At 43.9% G+C, this 15,712-nt stretch overlaps 1 protein-coding gene across 1 annotated transcript in view; it reads left to right on the top strand.

Moving 5' to 3' along the window:
• carmil3 (capping protein regulator and myosin 1 linker 3) overlaps nt 1-15,712 on the top strand; it is a 173,379-nt gene that overhangs the window by 65,075 nt on the left and 92,592 nt on the right. The window contains exons 11-13 of the mRNA XM_079488499.1: nt 1,074-1,160; nt 6,392-6,501; nt 8,484-8,561. Coding sequence (XP_079344625.1) covers nt 1,074-1,160; nt 6,392-6,501; nt 8,484-8,561 — 275 coding nt within the window. The remainder of the gene's footprint in view (nt 1-1,073; nt 1,161-6,391; nt 6,502-8,483; nt 8,562-15,712) is intronic.

Genomic DNA, 15,712 nt, shown 5'->3' on the forward strand with positions numbered 1-15,712 from the left:
CCTGCCCAAAATGGGTTAAAATAAAGGCATCGTCACATACAGTATGAAGATTAGAATAAGGGAAGCATGCAGGCACATTCTTCAGCACAAACATGGCAGGCTATTGTTGTGGGCATGATTTTTTCTCTTGTGTATCTGAGAGTGTATTTTGGCTTCGTAAATGTTGTGGGCATGATGATGCGTAGGTGGCTCAATATTCAGTATTGCGGCGATGGCTGATTCTGATGCCACGCACATTTTGTTCTTCTCCTTTTGCGATGCAAGTTTGGAGTTCTGCACGAAAGTGTGCATGATGCGCGCACTGAAGAGACATTTGTTCACTCAGGCTTTTGGCAATTCGTTTGTTTGTTTGTTCTTTCTGTTTTGTAAAGCGTCCTTGGGTTTCTTGAAAGGCGCTATATAAATTCAAGTTATTATTATTATTGTGTGTGTGTGTGTGTGTGTGTGTGTGTGTGTGTGTGTGTCTGCGTGCCAGTGTTGATTTTGACAGCATTTTTTTTAATTTTAATTTAGTTTAGAATAGTTTTCATTTAGTTTTAGTCACATTTTAGTCACCTGTAATGTTGTAGTGTTAGTCTAGTTTTAGTCGACTAAATATCAAAAGATTTTAGTCGACTAAATCTACAGTTTATTTAGTCGACTAAAATGTATTTTGGCGGGCCTTGATGCCGTCGTAATGACTGATGTTACACTTGCTGAAAATAGTCGATCTACAAGTGCACAACGCGTCGCGCTGCGACACGTTGTGACCTTGTAGATCGGCTATTTTCAACATGCAACCAAGTGTAAAATGACTTGTACTGGATCTCTTGTCCACTAGTCCATTCCTGACATTTTAGTCTATTTTTTATTTGTTGACGAAATTGTCAATATATTTAGTTTTAGTCATCATAGCTGAGTTTCCGTCAGTGGAAAAAGGTAGTCGACAAAACATTTTGTCACAGTTTTAGTCGACGAAATCAACACTGCGTCCATGTATCGTGTGTGTGTGTTTTTTTTTGCGAGCATTTTGTCCAGTGCTGATATTAACCCCTTCCCTCCCTCCCGCCCTCCATCTCTTGCTCCCCTGTCAGGAGTGTCCAACCTGATCCAGCAGGTGTGTCGCCTCAACAAGGGTCTGCGCCTCCTCAACCTCTCCAAGACCTCCCTGTCCTCCAAAGGTATATAGTCCTCTACTAGGGCTTTCACTTAGTCATTTTTACTAGTTGACTAGTTGCCTAGTTTACTAGTCGACTAGTTGTTTAACTACCTGTTATGTAAACAATTTTTTTTTTTTACATTTAAAAACGGTGTACATTGGTGACTATAATCTAGCATTATAGGGCTAGGGCTTTCACTTAGTCATTTTTACTAGTTGACTAGTTGCCTTGTTTACTAGTTGACTAGTTGTTTAACTACCTGTTATGTAAACAAATATATATTTTTTTACATTTAAAAACGGTGTACATTGGTGACTATAATCTAGCATATAGCTGATCTTGAGGCTTACAAAAACGGGGAAAAAAATAAACACCTTTTTTTTTTCTTATCAACTAGTCATTTATTAGTTGAATAGTCGACTAGTTGCTTAACCCATTGATGCCTGAGGCCGAATCTGGGAACGCCTTCTATGGCCTGACCTAAGGTTTCTAAAAACCTTCAAATTCTGATTAATTATTTTTTAAATAGTTATGTTGCTACATGTATAGCAATAGCTGATGAGACGCAGAGAGCGCGCCGGCATCAAGGGTAGAACAACGTATACGTTGCATCAAGCATCAATGGGTTAAAGCCCTACCCTCTACTGCCCTGGACCCCTAGTGGGCAAGACTATGATTGAACACGCACGCATGCACGCACGCACGCGCACGCGCACACACACACATTCGCATTGTATTGTAATTCATCTCTTCATAATTTGCATTAATTTTGTTACACCATAATATGGATGATGGTCTTGCACTGTGCTCTCATGATCCACAAGCATCATAATCAAATTAAAAGTGATAGCATTTCATTATTATTATTTTTTGTTGTTGATATATTTCTTTATTCAGGGAGAGGTACAAGGTTAGTTTTACATCGTTATTGTTATTGGTGACATTTTTTTTTCCTTTTTGCAACCTTTCTCCTTAGGCTGGGCAGAATGACCAAGAGTGGTCACGCTTGCCCAGCCTACCCTCCCGTTCACCCTCCCACCCTCCCATGGGTCCTAGGGGAGGCAAAACATAAGAATTAAAATACATTGAAATACAGCAAAATAAGGAAAAATAAATAGAGTAAGTAAGATGAACAAAAAAAGAGAAAAATAAATGAATAAAAAGAAACGAAAACAAAAAAGAGACATGACATAAACAGAGAATAAAACAAACAATTACCAAATAGACATTTGTATAATATAGCCTACTGCATATAACTCCTTGGGACATTGAAATTGATGCTGAATAGTTAAATGAAATTACAACTGATCGCTCGGGAGTGTTTCCAAGTTGTTGAAGTGTGATTGTAAACGAGTGTAATGCTTAATTGGGTCGTCCACTCACAGTTAACAGTCTTTGTATTGAGTTTGTGCTTGAAATGTACTGTAATTCTGTTAAAGGACCACTTCACCACTTCACCACTTTTCAACTTCTCTTCCTATAATTGGTCCACCAGTGACATCATCAATGGTGAATCCAAGCTAATAGAAACTGCAGGCTTTCTTTTCCTGAAAAGTTGCAATGCAAAAGTTGAAGCCATTGTTCTCACGATAATAAAAATCTAAATATATTTTAAAACAAATCTTGTTTAAAACAAATCTGCCTAATGATGATGTCACTGGTGGACGGGTGTCCGAACTGCCCAAAGCCCTCCTATGAGACACAGACTGAGTAGGAAAAAATGGTGGTGTTTTATCATGAACATTAATGAGGACCAATTATATAAAGAGAAGTGGTGAAGTGGTCCTTTAATAAATATTTAAATCAATCAATCAATGATATGAAGGGTTGCCATCTAGCATGGAATTTCTCGATTGAGCCTCCAATTGTGAATTTTACTTTTTCAAGCTTTAGGAAAAACATCATGTCTACCAGCCAGGTGGATATAGGTGGGGGGGGGGGAAGGGGATTTCCACATGAGCAGAATCCTCCTTCGTGCCACAAGGGAGGTGAATTTAGCATCCACATTTAGAAGAGATAACGGCCTGTATGAGCCACACTGGGTGGGATCCATATATTTTTTTGAGTAATACAGAAATTGAAGCTTGAGTTAAGGTAGATGGTAGTGTGCCACGTTGCATTGATTCCTTATACACTTCCAAAAGGACCGGGGCAATTTTATCAGAACATTTCTTAAAGAATTCAGTCGAGTAGCCGTCCGGGCCTGGGGCCTTCTTACTTTGCATTGAGTTGCACAGAGTGGGCCTACACGGCTAGTTTAGTGATGGGATTGGTAAAGCATTTAAATGGTAACGTGATGATACACATAAAGTAGCGTACTAAATGGGGGGGGGGGGGGGGGGGGGGCATTTAATTATTATTGTGTAAATCCAATACAGGATCAGAATCAGCTTTTTTATCACATCATTTTTACAAGTTTAAAAAGTGTGTGAAGTTCCCATCATGTCATTCTCGGCCAAGCCCCTATAGGGCCTAGGCTTGTTTCCATTGTGGTCCTCCTGTATAATATCGGAATCGACCAGAATCGGTATCGACATGACCCTGCAAATAATCGGAGATCGGAGATCGGTCATAATTTCATAATCGTGCACGCCTAATTTATAGCAAAAGGTCAACGCACACCTCAGAAGGCTAGTGACAGGTGCGTAGGGCAATGGAGCATGTATTACAGTTGGGTGCCACCGATATTGTCCCTTATCATTTGACCCATTTAGGCCTTACCTCAAAATTTAAAAAAATCCTTCTAAATCCTCCAGTTTTCTGAAATAAATATTTTCACGATTTTTCAAAAATAGCTAAATTATAACATAATGTTTAAAACACCAAAAGGGGTTCCCGCCCAAAATGGGTTAACTGTCCTTTTGCGCAGATCACGCAAACCTCAGCAAAAAGAAAAGGACAATATCGATGGCCTCCAACTGTAGGTCGACGTTTCGGTCGCTTAGACCTTCGTGCAGAGCGTAGTGAGGACAGCGGAGAAAATCATCGGGACATCACTGCCTTCCATCAAGCACAACCGCTGTCTGTTTAGGGCCAACAACATCAGGAATGTTCACTCTGTTGCCTTCTTTTTTTTGTACACATTTTTATCCGACGATTTTGTAACCCATTTTTCACCCCTGTGTCAATTATTCTAATGTGATCCTGGGCTCTACACACCCTCCGCCAACCTAGTCCCCATATATGGGGGACATGGGGAGAGCAACGGACTTGAACTCATGCTTCCTTCAATTTACAATTTAGGCATTTAGCCTGAGTGTCCAAGATGCTCCTTTACACCTGAAAGGGGGGGGGGGTGTCCCTGGTTGGACGTAGCGTGTGGAAGGAACACGTTATTCCAACCAGTTCCTTTCCCCTCCATCAGGCGCCCCGGCTGGCCAGGGGGAGGCAGTTTAGAGACCAGGATTACTGCATGTTTTTTGTGAGGGTACCTACCCTAGGGGACATGCAAACTCTACACAGAAAGGCCCTTTCGCCAACCCCGCCTCGACTCTGTTGCCTTCTGGCATTGGAAGTAAAACAGCAAGATTTTCCAAGAGCTTTTTCCCCCAAGCCATTAGACTTTTGAACAAGTGCAATATCCCCTAAGCTTTTCCCCCCATATGCTGCTATAAGGACTCCTGTTGTGCAATATCTGTCTCTCTATGATCTAATGGTGCTTTTTAATTTATTTGTTTTTAAGAGTGGATTTTAGATTTTAATAGTATTTTAGTTCTCTTTTAACTAGCATACTAAAAGCCAGTGAAACGACATTTCGTTCTCTTATGCATTTTATGTATCTGCTGAATGACAATAAAGTTATCTATCTATCATCAGCCTGTCCTGAATTGAGGGTTGTCGTCAAACTCATCCTTGGCTCGTTTGTCTCCGGCGTGAACTTGCTTCAGTGTTTGTTGTCAGTGCATCTATATTTAATTCTCGGCACCACCACGGCCTGCTGTGTGCTTTGTGTGCCTTCCAGAATGCGTGGCGGAGGGTTTTAATGAGGACGATGATGCGCCACCGGGGCTCTGTGGGTGTGCTGTAATTGTATTCTGATTCGATTTGAGACTATGAGTTTTTGTGTTATTTGGGCCTCTTGATGACGGAATAAACAGAAAGAAGGCGGGGGAGTATAGTACATACAGTAGCCAAAACCATCATACCATCATTCCTTCTCTCAATTTAGTTGTAATTCTGTTCTCAGAGGGGCTCGCTGCAGTGATGGGGTCTGTTCTCAGAGGGGCTCGCTGCAGTGATGGGGTCTGTTCTCAGAGGGGCTCGCTGCAGTGATGGGGTCTGTTCTCAGAGGGGCTCGCTGCAGTGATGGGGTCTGTTTTCAGAGGGGCTCGCTGCAGTGATGGGGTCTGTTCTCAGAGGGGCTCGCTGCAGTGATGGGGTCTGTTCTCAGAGGGGCTCGCTGCAGTGATGGGGTCTGTTTTCAGAGGGGCTCGCTGCAGTGATGGGGTCTGTTCTCAGAGGGGCTCGCTGCAGTGATGGGGTCTGTTCTCAGAGGGGCTCGCTGCAGTGATGGGGTCTGTTCTCAGAGGGGCTCGCTGCAGTGATGGGGTCTGTTCTCAGAGGGGCTCGCTGCAGTGATGGGGTCTGTTCTCAGAGGGGCTCGCTGCAGTGATGGGGTCTTGTTTTATGCTCCGTGGCTGGTGATGACATTAAGCTATTTAGGGCTGGAACGCGTCTTTGTTACCAGTTTTTTAACCATTTAGGCCTGACGTCGAAATGAAAAAAAAAAAAGTCTTCTGAAAGAATATATATTCAAAGATTTGTGACGCATTTTCACGATTTTTCAAAAATAGCAGACCTACAAGCTCGTAGCGCACCACTCGGTGGCGCGCTATGAGCTTGTAGATCTGCTATTTTTCAATAGCTAAAGTATAACATAATGCTTAGTTAAAAACACCAAAAGGGGTTCCTGCCCACCATTATTTTAAACCTTAGTTGTTGAAAAATAGCAGATCTACAAGCCCATATAGCTATGAGCTTGTAGAGCTGCTATTTTTTGAAAGATCCGTGAAAACGTGTGCAAAAACCTTATATCTTTGCTTCTGGGTGTCCCTGGAACAAAAATATTGATATATATGACGGTCGGTGGCAAGTTACATATAATTGTGTGGCTCCTTGACATGAAATAGTTTGAGAACCACTGACATAGAAACATAGGGTTTTCCGAAAACACACACACACACTCCTAGCTTATACTGGTGTTTCTTTGCGTGGTCATCCGTGTATCACCCCTACCTACTCCTCCCTTCCAGGCGTGGTGTCTCTGTCCCAGGCGCTGTGTTCTAGCGACGACTACTCCAACTCTCTCATCCACCTGGACCTCAGCAAGAACCCCGGGGTGCTGTCCGGAGAAGAGGCCACGGTACGGTCAGCACTGTTAGGAACACACTCGCATGCTATACGATACGTCATGCTACATGCTAGTCACATACAGTACGCTTGATAAGACATGCATGAACAAGGTGGCATGCGGCTTGGAGGAGATTACTTTAAAGGTATATTCAGTGATTTCACTTAATTCAAATATCACTTATTTTTTCTTATTTTTTGGATAATCCTCCCTACTATAAAGTGTGCTGACCATATAAGGAGTTCCTCCCTGTCCCCAGTGAGCCCCTGGGGTCAAAAAACCCTAGTTTCGGTTTGGGCTTTGGGTGGCAAAGCCTTCATCCAATCAGGATGAGAGGGGCCTTCCTCCAATCATGATCGAGTGGGGCGGGCATTGGTGCACGTGCTGTTGGTCAGTTGTACTTCCCCCACTGTAGAGCGTGTGCATGTGCACATCTTGTTACCGGGTGGACCGGGTTTTTTTCCAAATCACCCAAATCACTGAATGCTCCTTTAAGCAGTTTACTTAACCCCCATTAATGCACTAGTGCACACGTCGGTTTCTTGCTTAATTGATTATTTGTCATGCACTGCACTGTATAGAGTGTCGCAGTCCCGCCCCCTTTCATGACGACGCCAGGCCCAGGAAATAGTTCCCAATGTATTTTTCCCATAGACATTTCAAAACGTATTTATTTAAAGACCTATAAGCGTCGTACAAAGCCAACTCTTGTCGTGACAAATCATGACAACAAACACAATATTTTGGACCAAACAAATAATTACAAAGAAGAAAAACAACAAAAAAAGTGTTGTAACCTGCCGTTTTCTTCTTCTTTCTAATTATTTGTTCAGCCGGAAAAATTGTGTTTGTTGTCATGATTTGTCACGACAAGAGTTGGCTTTGTACGACGCTTAAAAGGTCTTTAAATAAATACTTTTTGAAATGTCTATGAGGAAAATGAACGGAGAATAATTTCCTGGGCCCTGGTAGGGGGCGGGACTGCGACGCTCTATTGCTAAACTATGTATTCATTGATTCAGTCAGTCAGTCAGTCAGTCAGTCAGTCAGTCAGTCAGTCACTCACTCACTCACTCACATTGTGAGTGACAGTGTCTTAGGTCCAAACCACACCAGCCGCAACTACTCGCAACTCCTTGTAACAAAACAAACCACACCAATGCAACTCCCTGCAACAAAACAAACCACACCAATGCAACTCCTTGCAACAAAACAAACCACACCAATGCAACTCCCTGCAACAAAACAAACCACACCAATGCAACTCCCTGCAACAAAACAAACCACACCAATGCAACTCCTTGCAACAAAACAAACCACACCAATGCAACTCCTTGCAACAAACCACACCAATGCAACTCCTTGCATCTGCCATTGGGAGTATAGTTGCATGTTGCAAGGAGTTGCATGGGGACCCTCTGGTTTGGTGTGGTGGCTTAAGTCTTAGTCTTTTGAATAACACAACCATTTAGTCTTAGTCCTATTTAGTCTTCTGAAATTGTTTAGTCTTAGTCTAGTCTTAGATGACTAAATATCAAAAACCTTAGTCTTTTAGTCTAAAGCCCTAACCACACCAAAGGGTCAAGACGGTTTTAGCGTTGTCCCTGCGGTGTGATATGTCTTGTTGCACCTTGACCCACGTTGACCCTAGTGATTCAACGCATGGAATTCAATGGCCCAAACCACACCAAAGGGTCGAGACGGTTTTAGCGTTGTCCCTGCAGAGGCTGCGGTGTGATATGTCTTGTTGCACCTTGACCCACGTTGACCCTAGTGATTCAACGCATGGAATTCAATGGCCCAAACCACACCAAAGGGTCGAGACGGTTTTAGCGTTAACTCCTTGCAACCGTTTGGACCCAAGGAGTTGCATGGTGACCCTTTTGGTGTGGTTAGGGCTTTAGTCAACACAATTAACACTGGTGAATGTTTAATTAAATAAAAGTACTGGCATTGTCACTCTTTACCTTTCCGCGTATATATTTCCCCAACAGAACCTGTACCTGTTCTTGGCCCAGCCCAACTGCCTGGTCCACTTGGACCTGTCCGGGACAGACTGCACTGTGGACCTGGTAGGTACCGTTCTGTTCTGTTCTGTTCTGTTCTGTTCTGTTCTGGTCCACTTGGACCTGTCTGGGACAGACTGCACTGTGGACCTGGTATGTACTGTTCTGTTCTGTTCTGTTCTGTTCTGTTCTGTTCTGTTCTGGTCCACTTGGACCTGTCTGGGACAGACTGCACTGTGGACCTGGTAGGTACCGTTCTGTTCTGTCCACTGCCTGGTCCACTTGGACCTGTCCGGGACAGACTGCACTGTGGACCTGGTAGGTACCGTTCTGTTCTGTCCACATTATACCGTTGTCCGATTACTACACTTTCAGGACTGGAACCCCTTTTGGTGTTTTTAAGGATTATGTTATACTTTAGCTATTTAAAAAATAGCAGATCTACAAGCTTGTAGCGCGGCACTAAGTGCCGCGCTACAAGCTTGTAGATCTGCTATTTTTGAAAAATTCAACTAGGGATGTCCCGATCACGTTGTTTTTGCTCCCGATCTGATTCCGATCATCAGATTTTTTGATGAACGTGTTGTTATTACAAGGCACAGAGGTGTTACGGCTATAAGCTCAGCTCAGCGCGCTCACACAGAGATTAACATAGGGTGCATTTTGCATCCCAAAACGCAGTTTATAGTTAAGGGACGCAATAAAACAATGACCTCTGCATCCACGGGATGCAGAGGTCATTGTTTTTTATTCTAGTTTATTTTGCTAGCTTTAGTTATAATAATAATTTCTTCTTCTGTTTTCTACATGAATATAACCTCATTATAACCATATAAAATGAAATGGGAGTTAAATGCTGCAATTTGTAAAAATGGCAAAATATGCTAACGTTGTTGAAGTGGGACTGATGAAATGTCCCTGGGACTCATCTAAAAGACCATCCCGGGACTCATTACATTGAAACCTATTTACATCACTGCTCACATAACAAGCCACAGCGGTCTCGTCACACCAACTGAGAACAACTTCACTTCTTTCTGACACAATGTAAATTCCATAACACGCCCAGCAGCTGTACTCATTGTTAGAAAGCAGGTAGCTGTTTAAGGTTTTTATTTTATTGTTACATCTTGTGTACGGGTACATACAGTAAGAGTACAATTATTTTCTTCTCGTTCCTAGGTTGCTATTGTACAGTATAGACAGGGGATTTGCAGTGCATACACATAATGGTTAGGTTACATGTATAGATGATGTAACACTGATGCTGCTGCTGCTGCCATAGAAACTTTTAACAAGGCTTCTTTTGATCTTATCTTAGTTTTTATTATTGCTATTTTTATGTTTGATGTATTTTGCAGACCTTTGATTTATTTATTAGATCCCCAGTAGCTTACTGTGCATCACAGCAGCTACTCTTCCTGGGGTCCCAAACACATCATCAAAAAACAAAATATTTTATACCAGTAAGACGCCTGAGGGCGAGGTCGCGTGCACGCATCAGCCTGGGCGACAGCAGACTGCTGGGCGAGCACTGGTGCTTTGGCATGGGGGGGGGTGGTGTCAGATCAACATATCCGCCTGGGTGACAGCAGACTGCTGGGCGAGCACTGGTGCTTTGGCATGGGGGGGGGGGGGGGGTGGGTGTCAGATCAACATATCCGCCTGGGCGACAGCAGACTGTTGGGCGAGCGCTGGTGCTTTGGAATAGGGGGGGGGGGGGGGGGGGGGGGCAGGTCAACATATCCGCCTGGGTGACAGGCTGCAGACTGCTGTACTCTTAGTTTTCGCCGGCTGCACTAATAACTTTGGGGCAGGCCTGTCTAGAGTTTGAATGGACAGGTATCAATCAAAAGGGAGACATCGAAGAGGAAGGATGGATGGGGAAGGATCAACATATGGAATGCCAGAACAGGTCAGCTCCATATATGGAGATCTAAGGGTTTGAGGTCAGATATAGAGTTGATGGCCAGGGATCTCCATCCCTGATGATTTCACGTGATGTCACATGCTCCATCCCTGATGATGTCACGTGATAGCACGTGGCCGACACACAAACTGACGGGAAATGTGCGATTCCATCGGTAACTGTGACCTTCGGTCGCAATTATTACATACACGCCATTCATACAATGCAACAGTACGACACAAAATACCACCTCATGACCTGTCTACTAAATTTGATAGCTAGCTCTGCAGTACAATTAAGCATAGGCCCTACTTGCATTTTGCTGCTTGCACCTGTGTGAGGAGTGACAAATAAACCTTCTTGATAGCAGCAATAATAGTGATTATTATGGACCTTGAATTCCAGCTGAGTTCAATAATGTTCCTTCTCTAGGGTGCTATATATTAACATGCAGAATGGTAGTTTCTCTTCTAGAGATGTGCACGTGAGCGTTTGTATAAATGAGTTGATTTGCATACCATGGTGGTGAAAATAGACTATTGGCTTCTCTAGCACCCTTAGGCTAGATGGTTCCACAGCTATGCCACGGAAAGCTACTGCTTATGGGATACTCTTTGGATGATCATTGCTTCTGTTCCCTCAAGTGTATCCACCACTGTTGTGGAAAAAAAACTGATTCCCTCCCACATCTTCACCTTGTATTTAATCTCATCAAACCCATACCTAAACTTAAAGGACCACTTCACCACTTTTCAACCCATCTTCATATAATGGGTCCTCACTAATAATCATGATAAAATGGCACATTTTTTTCTACTTGGTCTGTGTCTCATAGGAGGGCTGTGGGCAATTCAGAAACCTGTCCACCAGTGACATCATCGATGGGGAATCCAAGCTAATAGAAACTGCAGGCTTTCTAGTCCTGTAAAGTTGCAATGCGAAAATGGAAGCCATCGTTCTCACGATAATACAAATCTTAACATTTTTGTAAAAAAATATTGTTTAAAAAAAATCTGCCTAACGATGATGTCACTGGTGGACAGGTTTCTGAACTGCCCACAGCCCTCCCATGAGACACAGACTGAGTAGGAAAAAATGGTGCCATTTTATCATGATTATTAGCGAGGACCTATTATATGAAGATAGGTTGAAAAGTGGTGAAGTGGTCCTTTAACAATCTCTAACCGATTGCCTAATCGTATCGAAGGTACACATAGCTTTGCTATTCTTACTTGCCAGGGTAACCTCAGAAATCTTTCTGGCACATTTCACACTATAGGTGAGCTGTTTGACAAGTTTAGGGCGGGAACCCCTTTTGGTGTTAGCATTATGTTATGCTTTAGCTATTGAAAAATAGCAGATCTACAAGCTCGTAGAGCGCCACCGAGTGGCGCGCTACGAGCTTGTAGGTCTGCTATTTTTTTTAAATCGAAGAACGACTGACATAGAAACATAGCTTTTTCAGAAAACTGTCAGGATTTAGAAGACATTTTTAGAATCTGATCTCGGGTCAAAATGGGTTAAACCACCTTGGAGCTTATAATGAATCTTGTAAAAGCGTGCAGGCAGCACTGCTGTAAATCTGCTTTAGGGGAGGAAAGTTCCTACCCTACAAAATGAACTTGCCCTGCTAATGTCGCTCATGAATATTGTATTGAATATTAGAGCGAACACAGAGACAGAATGTTTTGCAGTTTTTGCTGCTCACTCTGTTTTTTTTCTTTATACCTAAGCCCCCTTTTTGAGATGAAAAGAGCATATTCTTCTTTGATGTCTCTCTGGCATTGGTTTGTTTATATCCTTTTGAGTGCGTCCATCTCAGGCTTCCGTGTTAACCCATTCTGACCTGAGATCAGATTTTAAAAATGTCTTCTACATCCTGACAGTTTTCTGAAAAAGCTATGTTTCTATGTCGTTCTTCGATTTTTCAAAAATCACACCCGTGTGAACTGAGTGGTGTAAGGTATTATATAGCCTGATCAGCTGTGGTCTGACGTAATGTCTGACGTAATGAAATCACACCCGTGTGAACTGAGTGACCATAGCAACCATGCTCATTTTTTTGGTACGAACAGACCGACAGACAGACAGACAGACAGACACGTAAACTAACAAAGCCAGTCGTAGGAGTGGTTTACACCACTCAAAAATAGCAGACCTACAAGCTCGTAGCGCGCCACTCGGTGGCGCGCTATGAGCTTGTAGATCTGCTATTTTTCAATAGCTAAAGCATAACATAATGCTAACGCCAAAAGGGGTTCCCGCACAAAATGGGTTAATTTGTAGGGATGTGCCAATGACTCAATCTGCATGATGGATCGTGCTGCCAATGAAATGATACATGGAACTGGATGCTGATTGAAGAGGCACTTAATGTGGGTTTTAAATTAGGCTTTCGTTGTGATAATATTTGTCTCACAAATTTACAATTTAGGCATTTAGGCAGACGCTCTTAATCCAGGTAATAGAAATAATAATCTAGGATAAACAGTATAATATATATATAAAAAATAAAAGACATGATATGATTCTATATCGAGGTTCTGCAAGCCAAAGAATAACCTTAAGTCCCTCCCTCCTTCGGACCTGTAAGCTGTTCCCATCACCAATAATAATAATAATGGATTGCATTTTTATAGCGCTTTTCAAAGCGATTTACAATGGTCCATTCATTCATACATTGGGAGGTGAAGCGGTGAACAGTCGACACCAGCGTCCTCACTTCCCACATTCATACACCGATAGTGGTAACCACTGGAGGCAAGGTGGGGTTCAGTCAGTGTCTTCCCCTTCGACATGTAGACAGGAGGAGCCTGGATTCGAACCGCCGGCCCACGGATCATTGGATGACCTGCTCTACCTCCTGAGCCACAGCCGCCCCCTATGAGTGTAATCTAAGCGTCTCCATGGGGTTGTGGGTGGTTGTGGTGCAAGCAACAGTGAAATGGGCCTTGCACCATGCCAAGTTGGATGTATGCCACCTCTCCTAATCAGACCACGTTTCCCCTCCAAAGTGGATGTATGCCACCTCTCCTAATCAGACCTAACCTGACTCCGCCAGATGGAGCAGGCCGTTTTGTGGCCGGGCATCAAGTCTGCCTGAGAGTTCCCAGATGGGAGTAGGAGGGGGGAACCCAGTGTACTCTCTGCTGCCCCATCTGGCGGAGTCAGGTTAAATCAGACCAGGTTTCACTCCAAAGTGGATGTATGCCACCTCTCCTAATCAGACCACGTTTCCCCTCCAAAGTGGCCAATCTCCAACCTCCTGGACAGGCCCAAGACACACAAGCCAACCTGGGATGACGACGGGGCCTTCTCGGTGGCCGCCCCCTACTCACTGTGGAATTCACTTCACAGTTTGATACCAGTCGAATGGGGTGGTTTAAAAGCACACCTAGTAAAACCCACCCTTTTAGACTTGGATTCCGTACATAAATCATAATGTATAATGTGGCGATGGACCAGAGAAAACATCCAATTTAGATTATTTTATTTTAGCATAATGTAAGTAGCCTTGCCGAGCCATGAGGCCCATAGGGCAGGAGCCTATCTCCTGTTTCTGTAGCATGAGGCAGCTTGAGTACAAGTACACCCCCTGGACATGACACTAGTATGTCACAGGGACTTACCCCCAATCCAACCCTTGATGCTGAGTGTCAAGCAGGGAGGCACTGGGTCCCATTTTTAGAGTCTTTGGTATGACCCGTCCGGGGATCGAACCCCGGCCTCCCAGTCTCAGGGCGGACACTCTAACCACAAGGCCACTGAGCTGGTTAGCATAATGTACACACAAAATAATGTGCACACCAACTCTTGGTGACCTCGGTTTGCCCAAACTGAAGTAGCACTGTTATACAGGGTTCTCAACCTGTGGGTCGCGACCCCCCCGGGGTTCGCCAAATTATGTTTTGTTTTTTGTTTGTTTTTTGCAACTGGAAAATGGAAAAGGCAGAGATTTTGAAGTTGTGTGAATTTCTGCCTCTGTGGGGGATATTTACTGTATGCCAATATCATGACCAATGGCATTGTAAGACTAAACAATGAACATCAATGATGATGTTTAGGTGAAAAAAGAAGTGAAACAAAATTAAATATAAATGTAAAAAAATATATAAATCGCGAGACACCAACGCCAAAGCATTTCTGGGGGTCCCCAGCCAAAAACGTTGAGAACCCTTGCTGTAGATGGCTGACCCTTCAGTGACCATGACATAATGATGTTTTAATCACCTAAATCCTATAATACTTCACTGGCCGGTGTCCTGCAGGCAGGGCTCTATACTTGGTCCGAGCTCATACAAGATCTTTATGAGCCAATCTGTTTAGTTACGACAGTGTTTCCCAATGTGTGGTCGGGGGACCCCTAGGGGTCCTTGAGGGAGTTCCAGGGGGTCCCCAGCAAAATGATATTTAGGAACCAAATGGGTCCATTTGGTTCCATTTGTACACTCTCAGAGTTAAGATTTTATATATATAGATATATAAATTGGGGGTCCCAGAGATAGAAATGCCATTAAATGGAGGTCCGTAGCCTGTTGCATATCAAACTGGGGTGCCTTGAAATTAAACGGGTTGAGAATCACTGCTAGAGCCGTAAAAATCTTCTCTTATGGGGGTCCCTGTCATATCTTTTCAAACGGGGTCCGCGGGCTAATTAGTGTAAATTTGAAAATGAAAAAGTTTGGGAAGCACTGAGTTACGGTTTGACAAGCTGTTGTCACCCGACACCTGGGCATGTGTGGGTGTGTTGGTCCATGTGTGGGTGTGTTGGTCCATGTGTGGGTGTGTTGGTCCATGTGTGGGTGTGTTGGTCCATGTGTGGGTGTGTTGGTCCATGTGTGGGTGTGTTGGTCCATGTGTGGGTGTGTTGGTCCGTTCGGCAGATGATGCAGAGCTGCAGGCTCCTGTCCTCCTTCTCATGGAGGTATGGCGGTGCGGTGCTTCTCATGGGGGTATGGCGGTACGGTGCTTCTCATGGAGGTATGGCGGTACGGTGCTTCTCATGGAGGTATGGCGGTACGGTGCTTCTCATGGAGGTATGGCGGTACGGTGCTTCTCATGGAGGTATGGCGGTACGGTGCTTCTCATGGAGGTATGGCGGTACGGTGCTTCTCATGGAGGTATGGCGTTACGGTGCTTCTCATGGAGGTATGGCGGTACGGTGCTTCTCATGGAGGTATGGCGGTACGGTGCTTCTCATGGGGGTATGGAGGTACGGTGCTTCTCATGGAGGTATGGCGTTACGGTGCTTCTCATGGAGGTATGGCGTTACGGTGCTTCTCATGGAGGTATGGCGGTACGGTGCTTC

Source organism: Electrona antarctica (genome assembly GCF_951216825.1).
Source record: "Electrona antarctica genome assembly, chromosome: 1".
Taxonomy (NCBI): Eukaryota; Metazoa; Chordata; class Actinopteri; order Myctophiformes; family Myctophidae; genus Electrona; species Electrona antarctica.